An 18,224-nucleotide genomic window follows, 5' to 3' on the forward strand; every position below is an offset into this window, starting at 1 on the left:
TCGTGATATGCGATGGAACGCAACCGGAGTCCTAAGAGCGCGATGCCCCTATTGGGGTCTTCCCTGGGGGAGCCTACGGTCCTCCAACACACCAGGTGTTTACAACGGGGTTACTTGTTGGACTTGTTCGAGCTCCCACTCTTACCGCCCGCAACCCCAGAAGCCCCCTTTTAGTCGCCTCTTACGACGGGCAGGGGATACCGTAGCCTTATTCTAGTCCTGAGACCTATTTCTACCTAATAACAGCTATGTTAAGCGCTGCTGTGTTCTGGTATGAAGGGTGTAAGGAAGACATACTTTTCCGGAACATTCCAGCTTAGTCCACAGGAGTAGCGCATCTCTGACCGACCTCAGGTAGGAATATCTAATCGTATCTGGGGCTAATGTCAGTGTCCGTGAAACTAGCACAGCAATAGCCGCACTAAAACCCCCCCGGTGATCGTCCTCGGCGCTGCGTAGAGGTCTCCGGGATCTCTAAAGGAACGCAACCGGAGTCCTTTTAGCGCGTTGCCCCGTCGGGCTCCGCCCAGGCGAGCGTGGTGCTCGCCACTCCGTCTGATGTGCACGACGGTATGCGACCACACATACCGCCGTCCTTCCCGGGGTCGCTGGCCGGGCGGTTCGAGCTCCCACTCTCGCCACCCGCAACCCCGAAAGCCCCTTTTAGTCGCCTCTTACGACAAGCAGGGGATACCGTAGCCCTATTCTGGTCCCGGAACTACAGGGACAAGCGCAGCAATAGCCAGCGGAGCACTAAAAAATGAAAGTTCTATTCGCATGTACATGAGATCTATAGTTCCTTATAGTATAGTTCCTGGTAGTCGCTAATGTGAATTTGCCCTTATTTTTATCAGCTTCACTACAATGTATATGTTTTGCATATATTTTTATTAAGTGACTTATTACGTGTAACTAGTCTTTTGCATAAATTTAGCTACAAGACCATAATTAACTTTGGTTCCTGTTCGAATAGAAATAGTCGTTAATTAAATTGCAATTAAATTATAGCGATAGGACCATTAAGGCCGTCTATGTACGGGCAATTAAATAAACGCCTAAATCCATCCATCCATCAGCTTTTGGTTCAAACTAAACTAAAAATATGGTATCTGACAATTTGTAAGTGCCGCTGTTGGTCTATACCTACAAAATAAACATACTTATCTCATTTAATTTCACTAATAGATACAGTCCAGCTTAGTTTTCTTTAGAGTTGCTTAAATATTCGTGTTTGTGAGCAGTAGAAACCATTGTCCTAAACAAATGAACACAAGTTTGTTTTAATAAATAAGAAACATGCTGTCCGGCTACAGGTAAATGGTATTTTTTCTGCACGTCTGTACATAACAACGCCTATACTAAATTTCTTTATAATCGCATCTTTGTAAGCCGCCGCGCCTTATACTGACTTATAGCAATTATAAAGTTGGACTGCATCTATTTTGTTTTGTGTACAAGCGTACGGCGCTTAGCCGGCTACCCTTTGTTGAATTTCGAGAAAATAACGCTTTCTACATCCACAGCCCAACACTAGGATTCCCTTTATGGTGGGTGCTATGGACACACACAAACACCCAGACCCAGATACTATAAAATACTTGTCAACCATATAAATCACAGCTATTGAAATAGAGGTTGATATCGGAATAAACTGTGAAGGATTTAAATTCGAACTAAAACACCAATTAATTAGCTATATCCTTTAATAAAGTACACTGTACATCATTTATATTACGTTTCACACCTCTTATCTCATCTTCTATATCTTGAAGAGTCCTATCCTTAGTCTCTGGCAAAATGAAAAACAAAAACCCTAAACATATTACTACACATAATCCGTATATAGCATAAGTACCTTCAATACCTGTTTTCTTAATCATAAGTGGTGTTACTTTTAAAGTGATCGTATAAAACACAGTAAATGTAATACCAGACATAAACGATGCCATTCCTTTATATTCTAACGGAAATATTTCACAAACAATAGTAAATGTCACTGGAATTAAACCTACATGAGCCACAAAGCTGTGTAACAGAACAGCTGTAGGTGTAAGCCATTTTATATCAGGTATAATCCCACACGACCTCAGAATAACTGTGGCACTAACGAAAAACATCAAAAACGCTGAAAAAAACCCTAATTTGAAAGTTAAAGTACGTCGTGAATACCTTTTAAGGGTAAAACACGAGAGTAATAACGCGATTATCAATAAGCAATCGCTAACAACAGCACAATACATTGATATAGATACATCGCCAGTTATTTCTATCATAATTTGTGTTGTGTAAGCCAACATGAAATATCTCCCACACGCGTCCACAGCCCATGTACCAAGTGTTACAATGAATAAGGGTTTAAGGAAATCTTTTTTCAGTAACACCTTAGCTGCTGCCACGATTTGATTCGACTTCTTGCCTTTTCTCTCTTCTATATTCTTCATCTGTGCTGATATTAACTCATTTAGCTCCTTCTCTGATTCAGGGGAACGTCCAAAGAGCCACCGGAATGCCTTCTTGCACTCCTCAAATCGTCCGGTCAGTGCTAAAAATGGCGGACTTTCTGGACATGCCAACAACATAATAATGTTTACAAAGACAACGATCACACCAAATGCAGCTATTTGTCTCCAAGTCCATACGAGACCCAAGGAATGGCATGCGAATGACCCCAATCCCAAAGAAACTTTCTTTAAAGACATATAGTATCCTCTTCTTGCTGGGTGGCTACTCTCACTCAAACTGACAGCTATGATGTAGACTCCTCCAACAACAAAGCCTTGGGTCAGTCGGGCACAAACTAATGATGTCACACTGTATGAGAAGTAGAATACAATCCAGCCGATCAATAAGAAGACGTTCAAGATAATGTTTATAGTTTTTCTGCCTAGTATTTGGAATAACGGAGAAAAGATGGCGAAGCCCACGAAGGCAGACATACCATGGGATGCAGCTGAAATGGAAAGTTTTAAGTTATTAATAAACCATGAAGTTTTTTTTGTAAAGTAGATGTAGCAGAGCATGCACTTCACTCAAAGATTAGTGATCACAGCGATCCATGGATATCTGTAATCAACCCCAGACAAGATAAGAGGTCGGACACAGATACTAGCTACCCCTAAGGACTTAAGGACTAAGACTTGGACTTGGCTCTTTTTATATTTATTAGATGTGACGGTGGAGCCGTCGGATTTGAACCAAAGGGTTCTACTATCTTCTTTATTTATAATTAAAATTAATTTTGGCACTGACTCAAATAAAAAAATCCGAAGATTTATTTCTTTATATGATAAACAAAGAGTGGTGAAATTAGTACAAGAACGCCTAATAAAAGGTATAAAGATAAGCGAATCCCTTGTAGGAAAACAGGTCGAGGTTTAACCTTTTGTATAATCTCAAAATCAACAAAATCTTGCTCAAAAGTCTAGGAATTCTGACCTCAAAATGTTTGTAAACATCACAAACAACAAGTACTGTTGTAAATCACAACAAAGTAATGTTTTCAAGATAACGAAAATCCATATTTTTAAATGCAATAAAAATAGCTAACAAAGTTGCAGCCTAATATTAAGATGATTACAGTTGTAATACATTTTTGAGGTAAAATAACTATTGGTGCAGGGCACATAATTTTATTTTGACAAATGTATTTTTTCTAAGACATGATTTTTTTAGGAATCGTTGTAAGTAAAACAGGAGTAGTAGGTGAAATTTTAAAAGGTCATCCATGTGGGTCGACCAGAGTGGTGCCACCGCCACACCTATTTCTAGTGTAAAGCAGTTCTAGCGTTTCGATGGAAGGGTGAGGATGACGGCTGACTTACAAATGACTTACATTTTAGTCCTTGGAAGTGGCAAAACATTTTTTTAACTTCAAGTAAAATCAGGCGTACTGCATGATTTTTCATAAATATTCAGACTGCAGAAACAGCTAACCATTAGGTGAACTGCTTGCTCCTTTATAAAAATGATGTCTTACCTATCCAGGACGCTTGATCCCCTGTAGCCTTAATCTCAGTGGCATTTGGAGACAGTATTGCAGGGTTGAGAACCGATGGAAATGCTAGTATTATCCCAGAACTGAAGGAAAACATGCACGTTGAAAGTAACACCAGAATCTGAAAGTTAAAAAACAAATCAAACTGAAAATATTGAAAGTAAACGTTTTTTTTTTTGTATAAGCTGGTGGTAAGTGGCTACTGCCGCCAATGGACATCTGTAATCAACCCCAGATAGGATTAGATATTCCTAACTGAATTCTATGTCTCCAACCGTTTTAAGTCTTATTCCTGGGTATGACCCACTTCCTGCAACTGGGGGATGCCTGGACCGTGTTATACTACGTTATTTTGCCATAGAAATTCGTGGAAAGAGGTACGGATTAGTGGCCGAACCATGTCGATTGTTTAATCCGTTATCCGTAAGACCTCTCAAGAAGATTTAACGACTGCTAAACAACTGCTACAATAACTAAGATCGTTGAAGTGACTACTACCGCCCATGGACATCTGTAATCAACCCCAGATAGGATTAGATATTCCTACCTGAGGTCGGCCACAGTTGCGCCGCTACCCCTAAGGACTACGCTGGAACGCCTCGGAAAAGTCTGTCTCCCTTACCACACCCTTCAAACCGGAACACAGCAGCGCCTAACACTGCTGTTATTAGGTAGAAATAGGTGTGGCGGTGGTGCTGCCGGAGTCGAACCACAAAGGGTTCTACCACATTACTACTACCTACTACCACCTATACTTATGCACCATTTAAACTAGGAATTATTATAAAAATAAAAATCCCAACTGCCTAAACAATTGACTAAAAAGGGAACTAACTATTTGTATATTTAGACGAGTCTAATTACTAAAATAAATAAACATTAGAAAATAAATTATGTCAAGCCGTTTGGGCTGTGAAACATGACAAAAAATGAGACATTATATACATACAGACATAGATTAGAACATACGAGTACAGGTCATACAGTCAGGTAATAAAAAGTTCAGTACGAACCTGCCTTAACAGATACACATCGAAATCACCGCACATTTTCGTCGAAATAAATAACAATAAGAAAGACGAAATATAAATGCATTCGCCTATCCCACTAAACGTTTTACGTTTAAATGTACTGATAACAGCGTGTCTTTGTAATCGACAGCTAAGTTAATAAATAATGGAATTTGCATTAAATTTGATAATGTGTTTGACATAACATCCTTTAATAGATAATTAAGACGTAAGGTAATTAAGTACCTAATTCCGAGGGTGAATTGGCACCATATTATCTATGTAAATATATATAACTCAAAGGTGACTGACTGACATAGGTATCGGGCTGAAATTTGGCATGCAGGTAGATGTTATGACGTAGACATCCGCTAAGAAAGGATTTTGATCAATTCTATCCCCAAGGCGATAAAATAGGGGATGAAAATATTACTTCGTAACGCGAGCGAAGCCGCGGGCAAAAGCTCGTGAGTATATAAAACAGCATTTTTACACTACTAGCTGACCTGGCAAACGTTGTGTTGCCATATAAATAAAAAATGTTATGGGAGAACAGCCCTTATTACTTAGGGGTATGAAAAATAGATAGTAGCCGATTCTCAGACCTACTGAATATGCATATAAAATTTGGTGAAAATCGGTAAAGCCGTTTCGGAGGAGTACAATAACTAACATTGTGACACGAGAATTTTATATATAAGATTTACAAGGTCTTCGAATTCGAATGACTGGAATAACGATGATGCAGTCACATTACAATAATGAATAAAAGTTTAACCCACATTTGTATAGCGGTTTTATAATTGTGACGACTTCCCGAATTTGTCAAGAGATGTCGCTTCTGAATCACGCTGTGGAGACAGTCTCACAACTCCTTCACAGATGGCGGTACTAAAGCAACCTATAGCGGCGTGGTTTGAAGGTACCTGTGGTTCACCACCGCACCTATTTCTGCCTAATAACAGCAGAGTTAAGCGCTGTTGTGTTCTGGTTGGAAGGATAACATACTTATCTGAGGTAAGGAAGACATACTTATCTGAGGCATTCCAGGGTCCTCAGGGGTAGCTGCGCATTTTAGGCGACCTCAGGTAGTAATTTCATCTTATCCGAGGTTAAATACTAGGGATGCGTCGAATATTCATTTGGTACTCGGTATTCGGCGTATTCGGCATCTTTTTTGCTATTTGTATTCGGCCGAATTATTCGGTTTTAGTGCCGAATATATTCGGTTCGAGTATTTCTATATTCTTGTATACACGACATGGTACAGGATTAAACCACAATACTTCTTATAAAAGATTTATGTTATATTATAAGTCAAACTCAAATCCTATGAAGAATATGTTTGCAAATCAACATTAATTTTGAGACGTCAAGTCAATACATTTATTACTTAATCTATAGTTAATATAGTCAACATTTATTATAAACCTAAAATCAGTATTCATTTTTAAAACTCAAATCAACATTGTAAAGTTTGCACATAACACACATAACTGGCAAATTGACAATAAAGAAATGGTAAACCGAATAATTCGGCCGAATATTCGGTTCGGTAAAGGTTAAACCGAATATTATTCGGTATACGGTTATTCGGTGAAACCACTATTCGGCGCATCTCTATTAAATACAGATGTCCATGGTCGGCAATGGCCACTTACCGCGCGGACTGCATGCTCGTCTGCTTCTGTTATACTATATTACATAACATAACCATAGATTAGTAAAGATTACTCGCTCTTAACAAGACAATGTAACCTTTTGACAATTGTCACTGTCATCTATTTTCGTGTTTGAAAATAAAAAAAATGTAGTTTTTGGATCATTTACGAATGAAACGATATTTCTTCGCACTGATTCTTCAATTTCGTGTCTTAATTGCGCATGTATGCATTATTCCGCGTAAATTACACCAAGTCATATAGTGGCTTCCTTCAATTAAAAGACGGTGAGATATCTATACTTCTTTTTTTTTATAATATAGGAGTAGCAGACGAGCATACAGTCCACCTGATGGTAAGTGGCTACTGCCGCCCTTGGACATCTCTAATCAACCCCAGATAGGACTAGATATTCCCACCTAAGGTCGGTTACAGATGCGCCGCTACCCCTGAGGACTAAGCTGGAACGCCTCGGATAAGTCTGTCTCCCTTACCACACCCTTCAAACCGGAACACAGCAGCGCCTAACACTGCTGTTATTAGGTAGAAATAGGTGTGGCGGTGGTGCCGCCGGAGTCGAACCATAAAGGGTTCTACCACCTTCAACCTTCAACCTTCAACTATCAACGTTAAGTACCATTGTAGACTTTCGGATTTTTATTACATACCTTTTACCTATTATTTACCTACTACGAGTATTTATAAATAGACTGGTGGTGCCCGCGGCTTCGCCCGCATTTTTAAGAAATAATATGACATACATAAAACGGAAAATTTGTACCTGCATTGGAATGACAGTGGTGCCATCTGTTGAAAATTGGTCTTACCAACTCCCAAAACCTCGTGGGCTTGGACAACAACTTTGCTAAAGATCATCACTTGATCAAATGCATAGTTTCCGATTCTATAACTACTTACGAATTAAAAATTAATTAAAAAAACCTTTTTCCACGGACTAAATTGTGAATCTAAACCCCCCCAAGTCAAGTCCCCTTGAACACACACAACAAATTTCATCAAAATCAGTCCAGTCGTTTAGGAGGAGTTTAGTGACATACACACGCACATAAGAAATATATATATAAAGATAAATAAACGCTTTCTACACTCACAGCCCCACACTAGGATTCCCGTTGTCGCGGGTGCCATGGACACAGAAATAGACAAATACACAAACACCCAAACCCAGAAACAGAAATCTAAATTCATCATTTAGATATCTGTCTGGCCGGGGATCGAACCCGGGACCCTTTCCGCGTCAGACCGGTATGGTGACCGCTCCGTCACGCGGGTCGTCGAATTTATTTATTATATTCCGTCTATTTACATAACAAATAACACAATAATAATACCTAGACAAAACATGTTTGAAACAAAATATACCAGAACCTTAATAAATCTATGTAGTTCTCTCGGTGGTTTTGTCTTTTTATTAACTTAATATTTTAATATATTCGTGTACCTCGCATTTTTCATTGTATACATGTTTTTTTCTGCGGCGTTTCTCATTAATTTAAAGGAAAATCCGTTGCAGATTCTCAAAAAATAATGTATGTTAACTTTGTCCAATTATACAAATTGAAAGGAAAAAAGAAACATTTATCCCGTAATGGCACTACAGTACAATAATAAAAAAGAAACAACAATAATAAAAAAGTGGCGGTGGTACCTCCGAAGACGAACCAAAAATGGTTCTACCACCTTTACTCGGTCTGGTGAAGGATGCGTGATGAAAGTGTAGTGATGATTTTTTTTTAATAATATAAGAGTAGCAGACGAGTATGAAGTCCACCTGATGGTAAGTGGCTACTGCCGCCCATGGACATCTGTAGTCAACTCCAGATAGGATTCCTACCTAAGGCGGCCACAGATGCGCCGCTACCCCAGAAGACTAAGCTGGAACGGCTTGGAAAAGTGTGTTTCTTACACACTGTTTCTTACAAAGGTAAAAATAGGTGTAGTGGTGGTGCCCCTGGAGTCGAATCACAAAGGGTTCTACCACCTTCAATTGGACCCAAAATATTTGAGTCTAACGATATGTCAGATCTAATGAAATCTCATTAGGCATTTTTTGCCTTCAAAATATTTATTTTGGCGTCCATCTGAAACTGATATTGAAATAAAACTGCATAAGGTAATACTTAAACATATCAACAATTTAATAAAATTAATTCTACTTCAGTTTTCTCGTTCTGTACACCTCGTATTTCATTTTCGATTTCTTGTAAAGTTCTATCTTTAGTTTCTGGCAAAATAAGATATAATATAAAAAGACAAACAAAGACGCACAGGCCAAATATAGCATACGTGCCTCCTATACCAGTTGTTTCCATTAATATCGGTGATATTTTTATAGTTAATGCATAAAATGCTGAAAACATTATTCCTGATGCAAATGTTCCCAAACCCTTATATTCTAAGGGATATATTTCAGCTGTTAATATAAATATTAATGGTATAAGACCTATGTTTGAAATGAAACTATGTAGTAATATACATGCTGATGTTACCCATTTCATACTTGTTACATCTAAGTTTGCTCTTAATAATTCTGCGAGACTCACTAAAAACATAAGTCCAACTGATACTGAACCCAATCGAAATAAAATTGTACGTCTGTCAAACGACTTAACAACAACACAAGAAATGAACAAAGCGAGGATTAAAACACAATCTGCTACAACCGAACAGTACATCGATATAGAAACGTTCCCAGTTAGTTCTATCATAATCTGAGTTATGTATGCCAACAAAAAGAATCTACCACATGCATCCATAGCTAAAGTTGCTATCGCTACTATCCAAAATGGTCTTTGAAAGTCTTTACGTAACACTGTCTTCATCGTTTCGAGCACGAGCGATTTTTTGTTTTCCCGTCTCTTGCTTTCAATACTCTTGATTTGTGCTGTCAACATTTCTGCCAGTTCTCGTTGGCTCTCCGGAGATTTTCCAAATAGCCAGTAGAAAGATTTTTTGGATTCATCAAACCGTCCTTTCATCGCCAGGAAAGATGGACTTTCCGGACAAAATAGCAATAATATTGTTGACAAAGTTAAAGTGATTGCTCCTAAGAGAGCTGTTAAGCGCCAAGAGTACACAATTCCTAAGGAATGACAGATCAGGGATCCTGCTGCAACTGATACTTTCTTTATTGTCATGAAATAGCCTCTTTTCTTCTTATAACTGGTTTCACCAAGGATGATGCCCACAAAGTATACTCCTCCCACGGATAATCCCTGCGCTAGTCTCCCTATAACCAAAGTCGTAACACTGTTTGCGAAGTACAAAATAACCCAACCGACCAGTATACACATATTTAAGGTAATAAATGTCGGTTGTCTTCCATAGATTTGAAACATTGGTGATAGAAAGACGAATCCAATAATTCCAGATATTCCATAGCAAGCAGCTGAAAAGAAGACAATTAGGTATTAAACTTATGGCTCAAAATCAAAGAAGTAGTAAATTTATAATTAAAAACAAATCGGTTGTCTGTAAAGTCGGTTTACTGACGATAGTTGAACGTGAAAACGTCATAAGAAAATACTGATGGAATGGTTGCATTTTTCAAAAAAAAAAATGTTTGATAGACATTTTGTATGGATATAGAGAAGGAGGTAAATACACGGAGGCTGATTGTGCCTCTTTGTCGCTCGTTCCGCGCTCTCGCTTGCCCTTCAGGCCTTAAATGGAACGCCTCAGAGCGAGGTAACGCCGCATGAGTCATGTTTTTTGGTACGTGAAGCCGGCTCCATCGAATTATAAGACGTTGTCACGTCAAAAATAAGAAGTTGGTACCGCATCAAGAACCAACAAGATACAAATTGAAGATAAGTGTTAATACGGCTTAAGTATATTGAAGAGTCAAATTGGCCATTAGCCCTTACTACAGCGTGATAGCAGCATTAGTAGCTTAAGATAAACATGGTCTTTGGAAAGCCTTACCGATCCAGGATAATTCCTCAGAGCTTATTTTGATTTCTGTAGAGTTTCGGGATACTTCTGGATTAAGTACAGATGGAAAAGCATGGATCATCCCACCGGCAAATGAATATAAACATGACGCAAACAGCACCAACATCTGTAATAAAATATTCGTATTATAAATAAAATGTACAAGTCACATATTACTTATAAAAAATATAACCAATAGTGACATTGCTAATATTTTTTTAAAGTATCAAAATAGTTCATGAAATGGAATTCGACATCCTATTATGGAGGTCTAAGATTTGGTTCCCAGGTAGGGTTTTATGATTTTAAAACTGTTCAAGGATACGCATAAAATTGTATATTCTCTTCATACCTAAAAACTCTCTACAATGATCCTTGAGGATGAAAGAAAATAAAAAGTATAAGTAGACAATAACAAGAAAATAAGATAATCAAAGACCATATAATTTGACTGGCCTTGTTATATATGAATATCAACAACGGCTTTCATATTTTTTGTGTACTTGTGGCATCTGTACTGAAGTAACAGGCAAATCTGATTTTTCAAACCCAGGTGACTGTATAAAATATTTCATTAGTTAAGCAAAACGTGAAAAGAAACCCACCATGGAATTCTAAAAGGCGTGTGAATTTCACTGACTTGGAGTTCCTTACACCTTGATATTTGACCTAGCAACGAACAATAATGGACATTTAATGAAGAATAAGCAAAGAAAAAAGTTATAAACAAACCTGCCGATACACATGCACTTCCCACATCTTCTGTGTTCGTCGACCCGTATCAAATCCAAAATCAAGCCAATTATATTAATGACCTATTTGCTCTTTGCATCTTTGTTAACCGTTTCATAAATTGTAGATAATGTAGATGCTTGTTGTATCGCTCACAGTATCTGCAACTTTGTCAATAGATAATCGAATGTCGATAATTAAATAAATATTACTCATCGAACCCTTATATTTACATGAACACTTATGATAGCACGTGAATTTTCTCACATCTGTATTACCTCTGGACATTCGACGAAGATTTTCTGCTAAAATGCTTCTGGGTTTTGTTTCAAGGGTGTTGTAACATGAGAGACTAACATGAGGTCTTCCAACTTATTCCCTAAGGACAGTACACTTTGTGGCGGACTCAAATCTCATATATTGTTGATACTGGACGAGAACAGTTATCACTTACCATCAGGGGAGCAGTATAGTCGTGTTGCTGTTGCCGTTGTAAGTTCATAAAGAATACTGATAATAAACCTACGTAGGCTATAAAACAAGTCCACGTGATTAATATTTACATAGGAATATATTAATCAAAATATATCTTACTTTCTGTCTTTCCTTCTAACTCTTTTCTATACTTTTCTGTATCATATCGAATTTATTTCAGCTACTTTTTAAATGTAACCTCTAAAGGCATACACAAGAAGTTTAAAAAACTACCAATTACTATTTGATATGCGAGTAAGCGTAATTTAAATTGAAAAATTGCAATAAACTGTTTCAAAATAACAAACACATAAATGTATTCACTAGTATATTTGTACATATTTAAATTACAATGGTTACATCTGTGTAAATATGTATAACATTATTCTTTTTATTCATAGTGCCAAAGTATAGTACGGTAGGTCTGCACATGTCAGACGACTCTAATGGATTATAAACTTTATGTTCACATTAAGTAATTCTAGTTTTGGTAAATGTAAAATATCGGCAGAATTTCGCATGAATAATGAAATAGTACTAAATGATAACCTTGGAATAAAACACAATAATGCATAATTATTTGGACTAGACGAATTATTATTATTAACAACAAAACCTGATTGCTTAAGTATATAGCCTATGTCACTCCTACAAATTATATTTTAGACGATTCCCACGACACTTCGAAACTTAATATCCCTTAACGTTAGCCTGAAATCGATCATTTCTAATATGAAAAAATACAAATGAACACGGGAACGGTGACGTCAGCAGTGATGACGTTACTAGTCTGGTTAGGTTCATTTATTGCAGATGATAAATCATTAAACACTTTTCAAAATTAATCACTTCTAATTGCGATGTTTTCAAATTACAAATACTGCTTAAAATAATAGGTAAACAGATTCAAAATAAATAATAACTAAAACTACTTACTTTCTAAGTAGAATGTTTTAGTTCCACAATTTTGAATATATTTTGCCGATAACAATAACAGGTTGCCGGGCACTCCAGTGAGTGCTGAGACTAGCTTCGAAATGTGATCATCTCGACTCAGGAAATGTCATCACACCGCCAATTCACTTTATAATGACAACATTCAATGGTATTGGATCATAATAATTTGAGGTCATAATATCACAAAATAAACTATTGATTTACCGTTCAATATTTTAAATTAAATCTTAACTAAAACATTGAACATTTTATATAAAATCGATGCATTACATTTTGTTTTTAATGAACAAAATGTAAATCCTAGAATAAATCATTAATTTTTGCTTATTAATTATGAGATGATTTTAGATTAATTTATTGTAAAAGAATTGACGGTTCTTGAAGGCCGCTTCGTGCCGACATATATAATTATTATCAAAAATCACACAATCAAATGGAACATTATGTTTACATTTTTGTCAATTAAACTATGTAGAAATCCACTTATTGTTATAGGTTTATCCTACAAAAATGGCTTGCTTTCACCGCTCTTTGCTGTGATTTTGAAAGATGATTGGAATCTTTCCAGGAAGATGCTATAGAGGCGTAGTGTGCCGGGTACGGAGGAGGCAGCCAGTCCCGAGCGGCAGATTATGACGGGCGGCAAAATGTAACACTAAAATGTAATCATTTTAACACGCTTTTATTAGCTTGGGTTGTATGTATGTATGTATGTAGGTATGTATGTAAGTAACAAGTAACGGAATCCAATTTGAACCCGATTTCTATCCACTTTGAACGTACAATTTAATTCAAAATTTTTAATAATATTGACATTTTAATAATTTTGTACCATTGTCCTTATCAACATCCTCAGGATTAACGATTTTCGAGGCCAGATTGTTTAAGCGGCTTAGAGAAACTTCATCGCAAGTTACTAGATTGCAAATAATTATTGCTTTTTATTAGTTTCAGTAACTGTTATAGCGTGACTTTTAGTTTGGAAAATAATAATGTTATTTCCCTATAACATTTGAGTTCTGAAACATATCTATAATGCCCTCTTGTAGAAAAATTTTTAGGATTCCGTACTCAAAGGGTAAAACGAAACCCTCCGCTGTCTGTATGTGTGTCACTGGGCTTTATCTCTTAAACCGTAATAGATGGACAATTGATTTTTTACAAACGATGCATAATGGTGGTCGCTATAACAACAAATACTAAAAATTAATAAAATAAATATAGTTCAAAAAACTAAAAAACACGCTTTTATGATAAAACCAACAAAAAAGTAGAAAATAATTTTCAATCTAAGAATCAATTAAGGAACAGTAAATAATATAATTGTGGCAAAAGGAATTCAAAGGAAAATCCATTGCGGATTCTCATAATAATTGTGTTAACTTTGTCCAATTATACAAATTGGAATAAGTGTATAAAATCATTAAATTTAATGTTTTAAATGCTGATTTCAAATGTTAAGAATATTTGAAATTACAGGCAGACTGTACGATTTTATTTATTTGCGGTAATAAGTACATAATTTTATTCATGTTATTTAGGTACCATTTGCTAAAACCGTGATCAAATGGAATAGATTGATAAAACAACTAGTATAACAACAAAAAATATGTCGAAATTTATGTAGGCTAATAAATTATCGTATTAATTATAAAAAAGAAACAACAATAATCAAAAAGTGGCGGTGGTGCCTCCGGAGACCAACCAAAAATGGTTCTACCACCTTTACTCGGTCTGGTGAAGGATGCGTGATGAAAGTGTGGTGATGATTTTTTTTAATAATATACGAGTAGCAGACGAGTATGAAGTCCACCTGATGGTAAGTGGCTACTGCCGCCCATGGACATCTGTAGTCAACTCCAGATAGGATTCCTACCTAAGGCGGTCACAGATGCGCCGCTACCCCAGAAGACTAAGCTGGAACGGCTTGGAAAGTGTGTTTCTTACACACTGTTTCTTACAAAGGTAAAAATAGGTGTAGTGGTGGTGCCCCTGGAGTCGAATCACAAAGGGTTCTACCACCTTCAATTGGACCCAAAATATTTGAGTCTAACGATATGTCAGATCTAATGAAACCTCATTAGGCATTTTTTGCCTTCAAAATATTTATTTTGGCGTCCATCTGAAACTGATATTGAAAAAAAACTGCATAAGGTAATACTTAAACATATCAACAATTTAATAAAATTAATTCTACTTCAGTTTTCTCGTTCTGTACACCTCGTATTTCATTTTCGATTTCTTGTAAAGTTCTATCTTTAGTTTCTGGAAAAATAAGATATAATATAAAAAGACAAACAAAGAAGCACAGGCCAAATATAGCATAAGTGCCTCCTATACCAGTTTTTTCCATTAATATCGGTGATATTTTTATAGTTAATGCATAAAACGCTGAAAACATTATTCCTGATGCAAATGTTCCCAAGCCCTTATATTCTAATGGATATATTTCAGTCGTTAATATAAATATTAATGGTATAAGGCTTATGTTTGAAATGAAACTATGTAGTAATATACATGCTGATGTTACCCATTTCATACTTGTTACATCTAAGTTTGCTCTTAATAATTCTGCGAGACTCACTAAAAACATGAGTCCCACGGATACTGAACCCAATCGGAATAAAATTGTACGTCTGTCAAACGACTTAACAACGACACAAGAAATGAACAAAGCCAGTATTAAAACACAATCTGCTACCACCGAACAGTACATCGATATAGAAACGTTCCCAGTTAGTTCTATCATAATCTGAGTTATGTATGCCAACAAAAAAAATCTACCACATGCATCCATAGCTAAAATTGCTATCGCTACTATCCAAAATGGTCTTTGAAAGTCTTTACGTAACACCGTCTTCATCGTTTCGAGCACGAGCGATTTTTTGTTTTCCCGTCTCTTGCTTTCAATACTCTTGATTTGTGCTGTCAAAATTTCTGCTAGTTCTCGTTGGCTCTCCGGTGATTTTCCAAATAGCCAGTAGAAAGATTTTTTGGATTCATCAAACCGGCCTTTCATGGCCAGGAAAGATGGACTTTCCGGACAAAATAGCAATAATATTGTTGACAAAGTTAAAGTGATTGCTCCTAAGAGAGCTGTTAAGCGCCAAGTGTACACAATACCTAAGGAATGACAGATCAAGGATCCTGCTGCAACTGATACTTTCTTTATTGTCATGAAATAGCCTCTTTTCTTCTTATAACTGGTTTCACCAAGGATGATGCCCACAAAGTATCCTCCTCCCACGGATAATCCCTGCGCTAGTCTCCCTATAACCAAAGTTGTAACACTGTTTGCGAAGTACAAAATAACCCAACCGACCAGTATACACATATTTAAGGTAATAAATGTCGGTTGTCTTCCATAGATTTGAAACATTGGTGATAGAAAGACGAATCCAATAATTCCAGATATTCCATTGCAAACAGCTGAAAAGAAGACAATTAGGTATTAAACTTATGGCTCAAAATCAAAGAAGTAGTAAATTTATAATTAAAAACAAATCGGTTGTCTGTAAAGTCGGTTTACTGACGATAGTTGAACGTGAAAACGTCATAAGAAAATACTGATGGAATGGTTGCATTTTTCAAAAAAAAAATGTTTGATAGACATTTTGTATGGATATAGAGAAGGAGGTAAATACACGGAGGCTGATTGTGCCTCTTTGTCGCTCGTTCCGCGCTCTCGCTTGCCCTTCAGGCCTTAAATGGAACGCTTCAGAGCGAGGTAACGCCGCATGAGTCATGTTTTTTGGTACGTGAAGCCGGCTCCATCGAATTATAAGACGTTGTCACGTCAAAAATAAGAAGTTGGTGCCGCATCAAGAACCAACAAGATACAAATTGAAGATAAGTGTTAATACGGCTCAAGTATATTGAAGAGTCAAATTGGTCATTAGCCCTTACTACAGCGTGATAGCAGCAGTAGTAGCTTAAGATAAACATGGTCTTTGGAAAGCCTTACCTATCCAGGATAATTCCTCAGAGCTTATTTTGATTTCTGAAGAGTTTCGGGAGACTTCTGGATTAAGTACAGATGGAAAAGCATAGATCATCCCACCGGCAAATGAATATAAACATGACGCAAACAGCACCAACATCTGTAATAAGAGATTCGTATTATAAACAAAATGTACAAGTCACATATTATTTATAATAAAAATACCAATAGTGACATTGCTAATATTTTTTCAAAGTATCAAAATAGTTCATGAAAAGGAATTCGACATCCTCGTATGATTTTAAAACTGTTCAAAGTTACGCATAAAATTTTATATTCTCTTCATGCCTGAAAATTCTCTACAATGATCTTTGAGGATGAAAGAAAATAATATAGACAATAACAAGAAAATAAGATACTCAAAGACCTATAATTAGGACCTATAATAATTATAGATATAATTTGACTGGCCATGTTATAAATGAATATCAACAACGGCTTCCATATTTTTAGTACGGTTATCGTACTAAAAAAAATATTGTAACCTGATATCTGAACTGAAATAACAGGCAAATCTGATTTTTCAAACTCAGGTGACTGTATAAAATATTTCGTTAGTGGTTAAGCAAAACATGAAAAGAAACCCACGTGCCTGAAACTTTTCCGTGGAATTCTAAAAGTCGTGTGAATTTTACTGACTTGAAGTTTCTTGCACCATGTATTTGACCTTTTCTTTTTTTTTGTTTACGAGGGGAAAACCTTCAAAAAGTCCACGACGACGTGGGAGAGACGCCCGGTTATGTGGGATTTTTACTGACATTTAATGAAAAATAAGCAAAGAAAAAAGTTATAAACAAACCTGCCGATACACATGCACTTCCCACATCTTCTGTGTTCGTCGACCCGTATCAAATCCAAAATCAAGCCAATTATATAAATGACCTATTTGCTCATCTTTGTGAACCGTTTCATAAATTGTAGATAATGTAGATGCTTGTTGTGTCGCTCACAGTATCTGCAACTTTGTCAATAGATAATCGAATGTCAATAATAAAATAAATATTACTCATCGAACCCTTATATATACATGAACACTTATGATAGCACGTCAATTTTCTCACATCTGTATTACCTCTGGACATTCGACGAAGATTTTCTGCTAAAATGCTTCTGGGTTTTGTTTCAAGGGTGTTGTAACATGAGAGACTAACATGAGGTCTTCCAACTTATTCCCTAAGGACAGTACACTTTGTGGCGGACTCAAATCTCATATATTGTTGATACTGGACGAGAACAGTTATCACTTACCATCAGGGGAGCAGTATAGTCGTGTTGCTGTTGCCGTTGTTAGTTCATATAAAATACTGATAATAAACCTACGTAGGCTATAAAACAAGTCCACGTGATTAATATTTACATAGGAATATATTAATCAAAATATATCTTACTTTCTGTCTTTCCTTCTAACTCTTTTCTTTACTTTTCTGTATCATATTGAATTT

General features: G+C 36.4%; 3 protein-coding genes and 1 long non-coding RNA gene across 5 annotated transcripts; all 4 read right to left on the reverse strand.

Moving 5' to 3' along the window:
* Positions 1–1,685: 1,685 nt before the first annotated feature.
* On the reverse strand, positions 1,686–16,026 carry LOC140754889 (facilitated trehalose transporter Tret1-like). Its single transcript, XM_073090051.1, has 3 exons — positions 15,906–16,026; positions 3,977–4,115; positions 1,686–2,950 (listed from the first exon to the last, which is right to left on the reverse strand). The coding sequence occupies exons 2-3, from the start codon at positions 4,089–4,091 to the stop codon at positions 1,686–1,688; spliced, it is 1,380 nt and encodes a 459-aa protein (XP_072946152.1). The 5' UTR covers positions 4,092–4,115; positions 15,906–16,026.
* LOC140754780 (facilitated trehalose transporter Tret1-like) lies at positions 8,783–11,513 on the reverse strand. The gene is made up of 3 exons (XM_073089873.1): positions 11,352–11,513; positions 10,611–10,746; positions 8,783–10,074 (listed from the first exon to the last, which is right to left on the reverse strand). Exons 1-3 carry the CDS (start codon positions 11,376–11,378, stop codon positions 8,816–8,818), a joined length of 1,422 nt encoding a protein of 473 aa, XP_072945974.1. The 5' UTR covers positions 11,379–11,513; the 3' UTR covers positions 8,783–8,815.
* Positions 14,953–16,161, reverse strand: LOC140754890 (facilitated trehalose transporter Tret1-like). The gene has a single exon (XM_073090052.1). It carries the CDS (start codon positions 16,159–16,161, stop codon positions 14,953–14,955), a length of 1,209 nt encoding a protein of 402 aa, XP_072946153.1.
* Positions 16,162–16,748: 587 nt separating this feature from the next.
* On the reverse strand, positions 16,749–18,088 carry LOC140754866 (uncharacterized). 2 transcript variants are annotated; one of them, XR_012103716.1, is made up of 3 exons: positions 18,031–18,088; positions 17,582–17,737; positions 16,749–16,882 (listed from the first exon to the last, which is right to left on the reverse strand). It is a non-coding gene; the product is annotated as an uncharacterized LOC140754866 (long non-coding RNA). The 2 variants fall into 2 exon arrangements; XR_012103715.1 differs by having other exon boundaries at positions 17,582–17,743; positions 18,031–18,084.
* Positions 18,089–18,224: the final 136 nt, after the last annotated feature.

This window comes from Epargyreus clarus, unplaced genomic scaffold (assembly GCF_041222505.1).
Source record: "Epargyreus clarus isolate Ecla_fem2 unplaced genomic scaffold, WU_Ecla_fem_2.2 ptg000031l, whole genome shotgun sequence".
Lineage (NCBI taxonomy): Eukaryota > Metazoa > Arthropoda > Insecta > Lepidoptera > Hesperiidae > Epargyreus > Epargyreus clarus.

Excerpts from the sequence above, each read along its gene's own strand:
- LOC140754890 (XM_073090052.1), bottom strand. The coding sequence starts at position 16,161 with ATGTTTCAAATCTATGGAAGACAACCGACATTTATTACCTTAAATATG.
- LOC140754889 (XM_073090051.1), bottom strand. The coding sequence starts at position 4,091 with ATGTTTTCCTTCAGTTCTGGGATAATACTAGCATTTCCATCGGTTCTC. Across the intron at positions 2,951-3,976 it reads GGATCAAGCGTCCTGGATAG|CTGCATCCCATGGTATGTCT; the intron begins GTAAGACATCAT and ends TTTCCATTTCAG.
- LOC140754780 (XM_073089873.1), bottom strand. The coding sequence starts at position 11,378 with ATGTGGGAAGTGCATGTGTATCGGCAG. Across the intron at positions 10,747-11,351 it reads AAGTGCATGTGTATCGGCAG|ATGTTGGTGCTGTTTGCGTC; the intron begins GTTTGTTTATAA and ends ATTTTATTACAG. Across the intron at positions 10,075-10,610 it reads TGAGGAATTATCCTGGATCG|CTGCTTGCTATGGAATATCT; the intron begins GTAAGGCTTTCC and ends TCTTCTTTTCAG.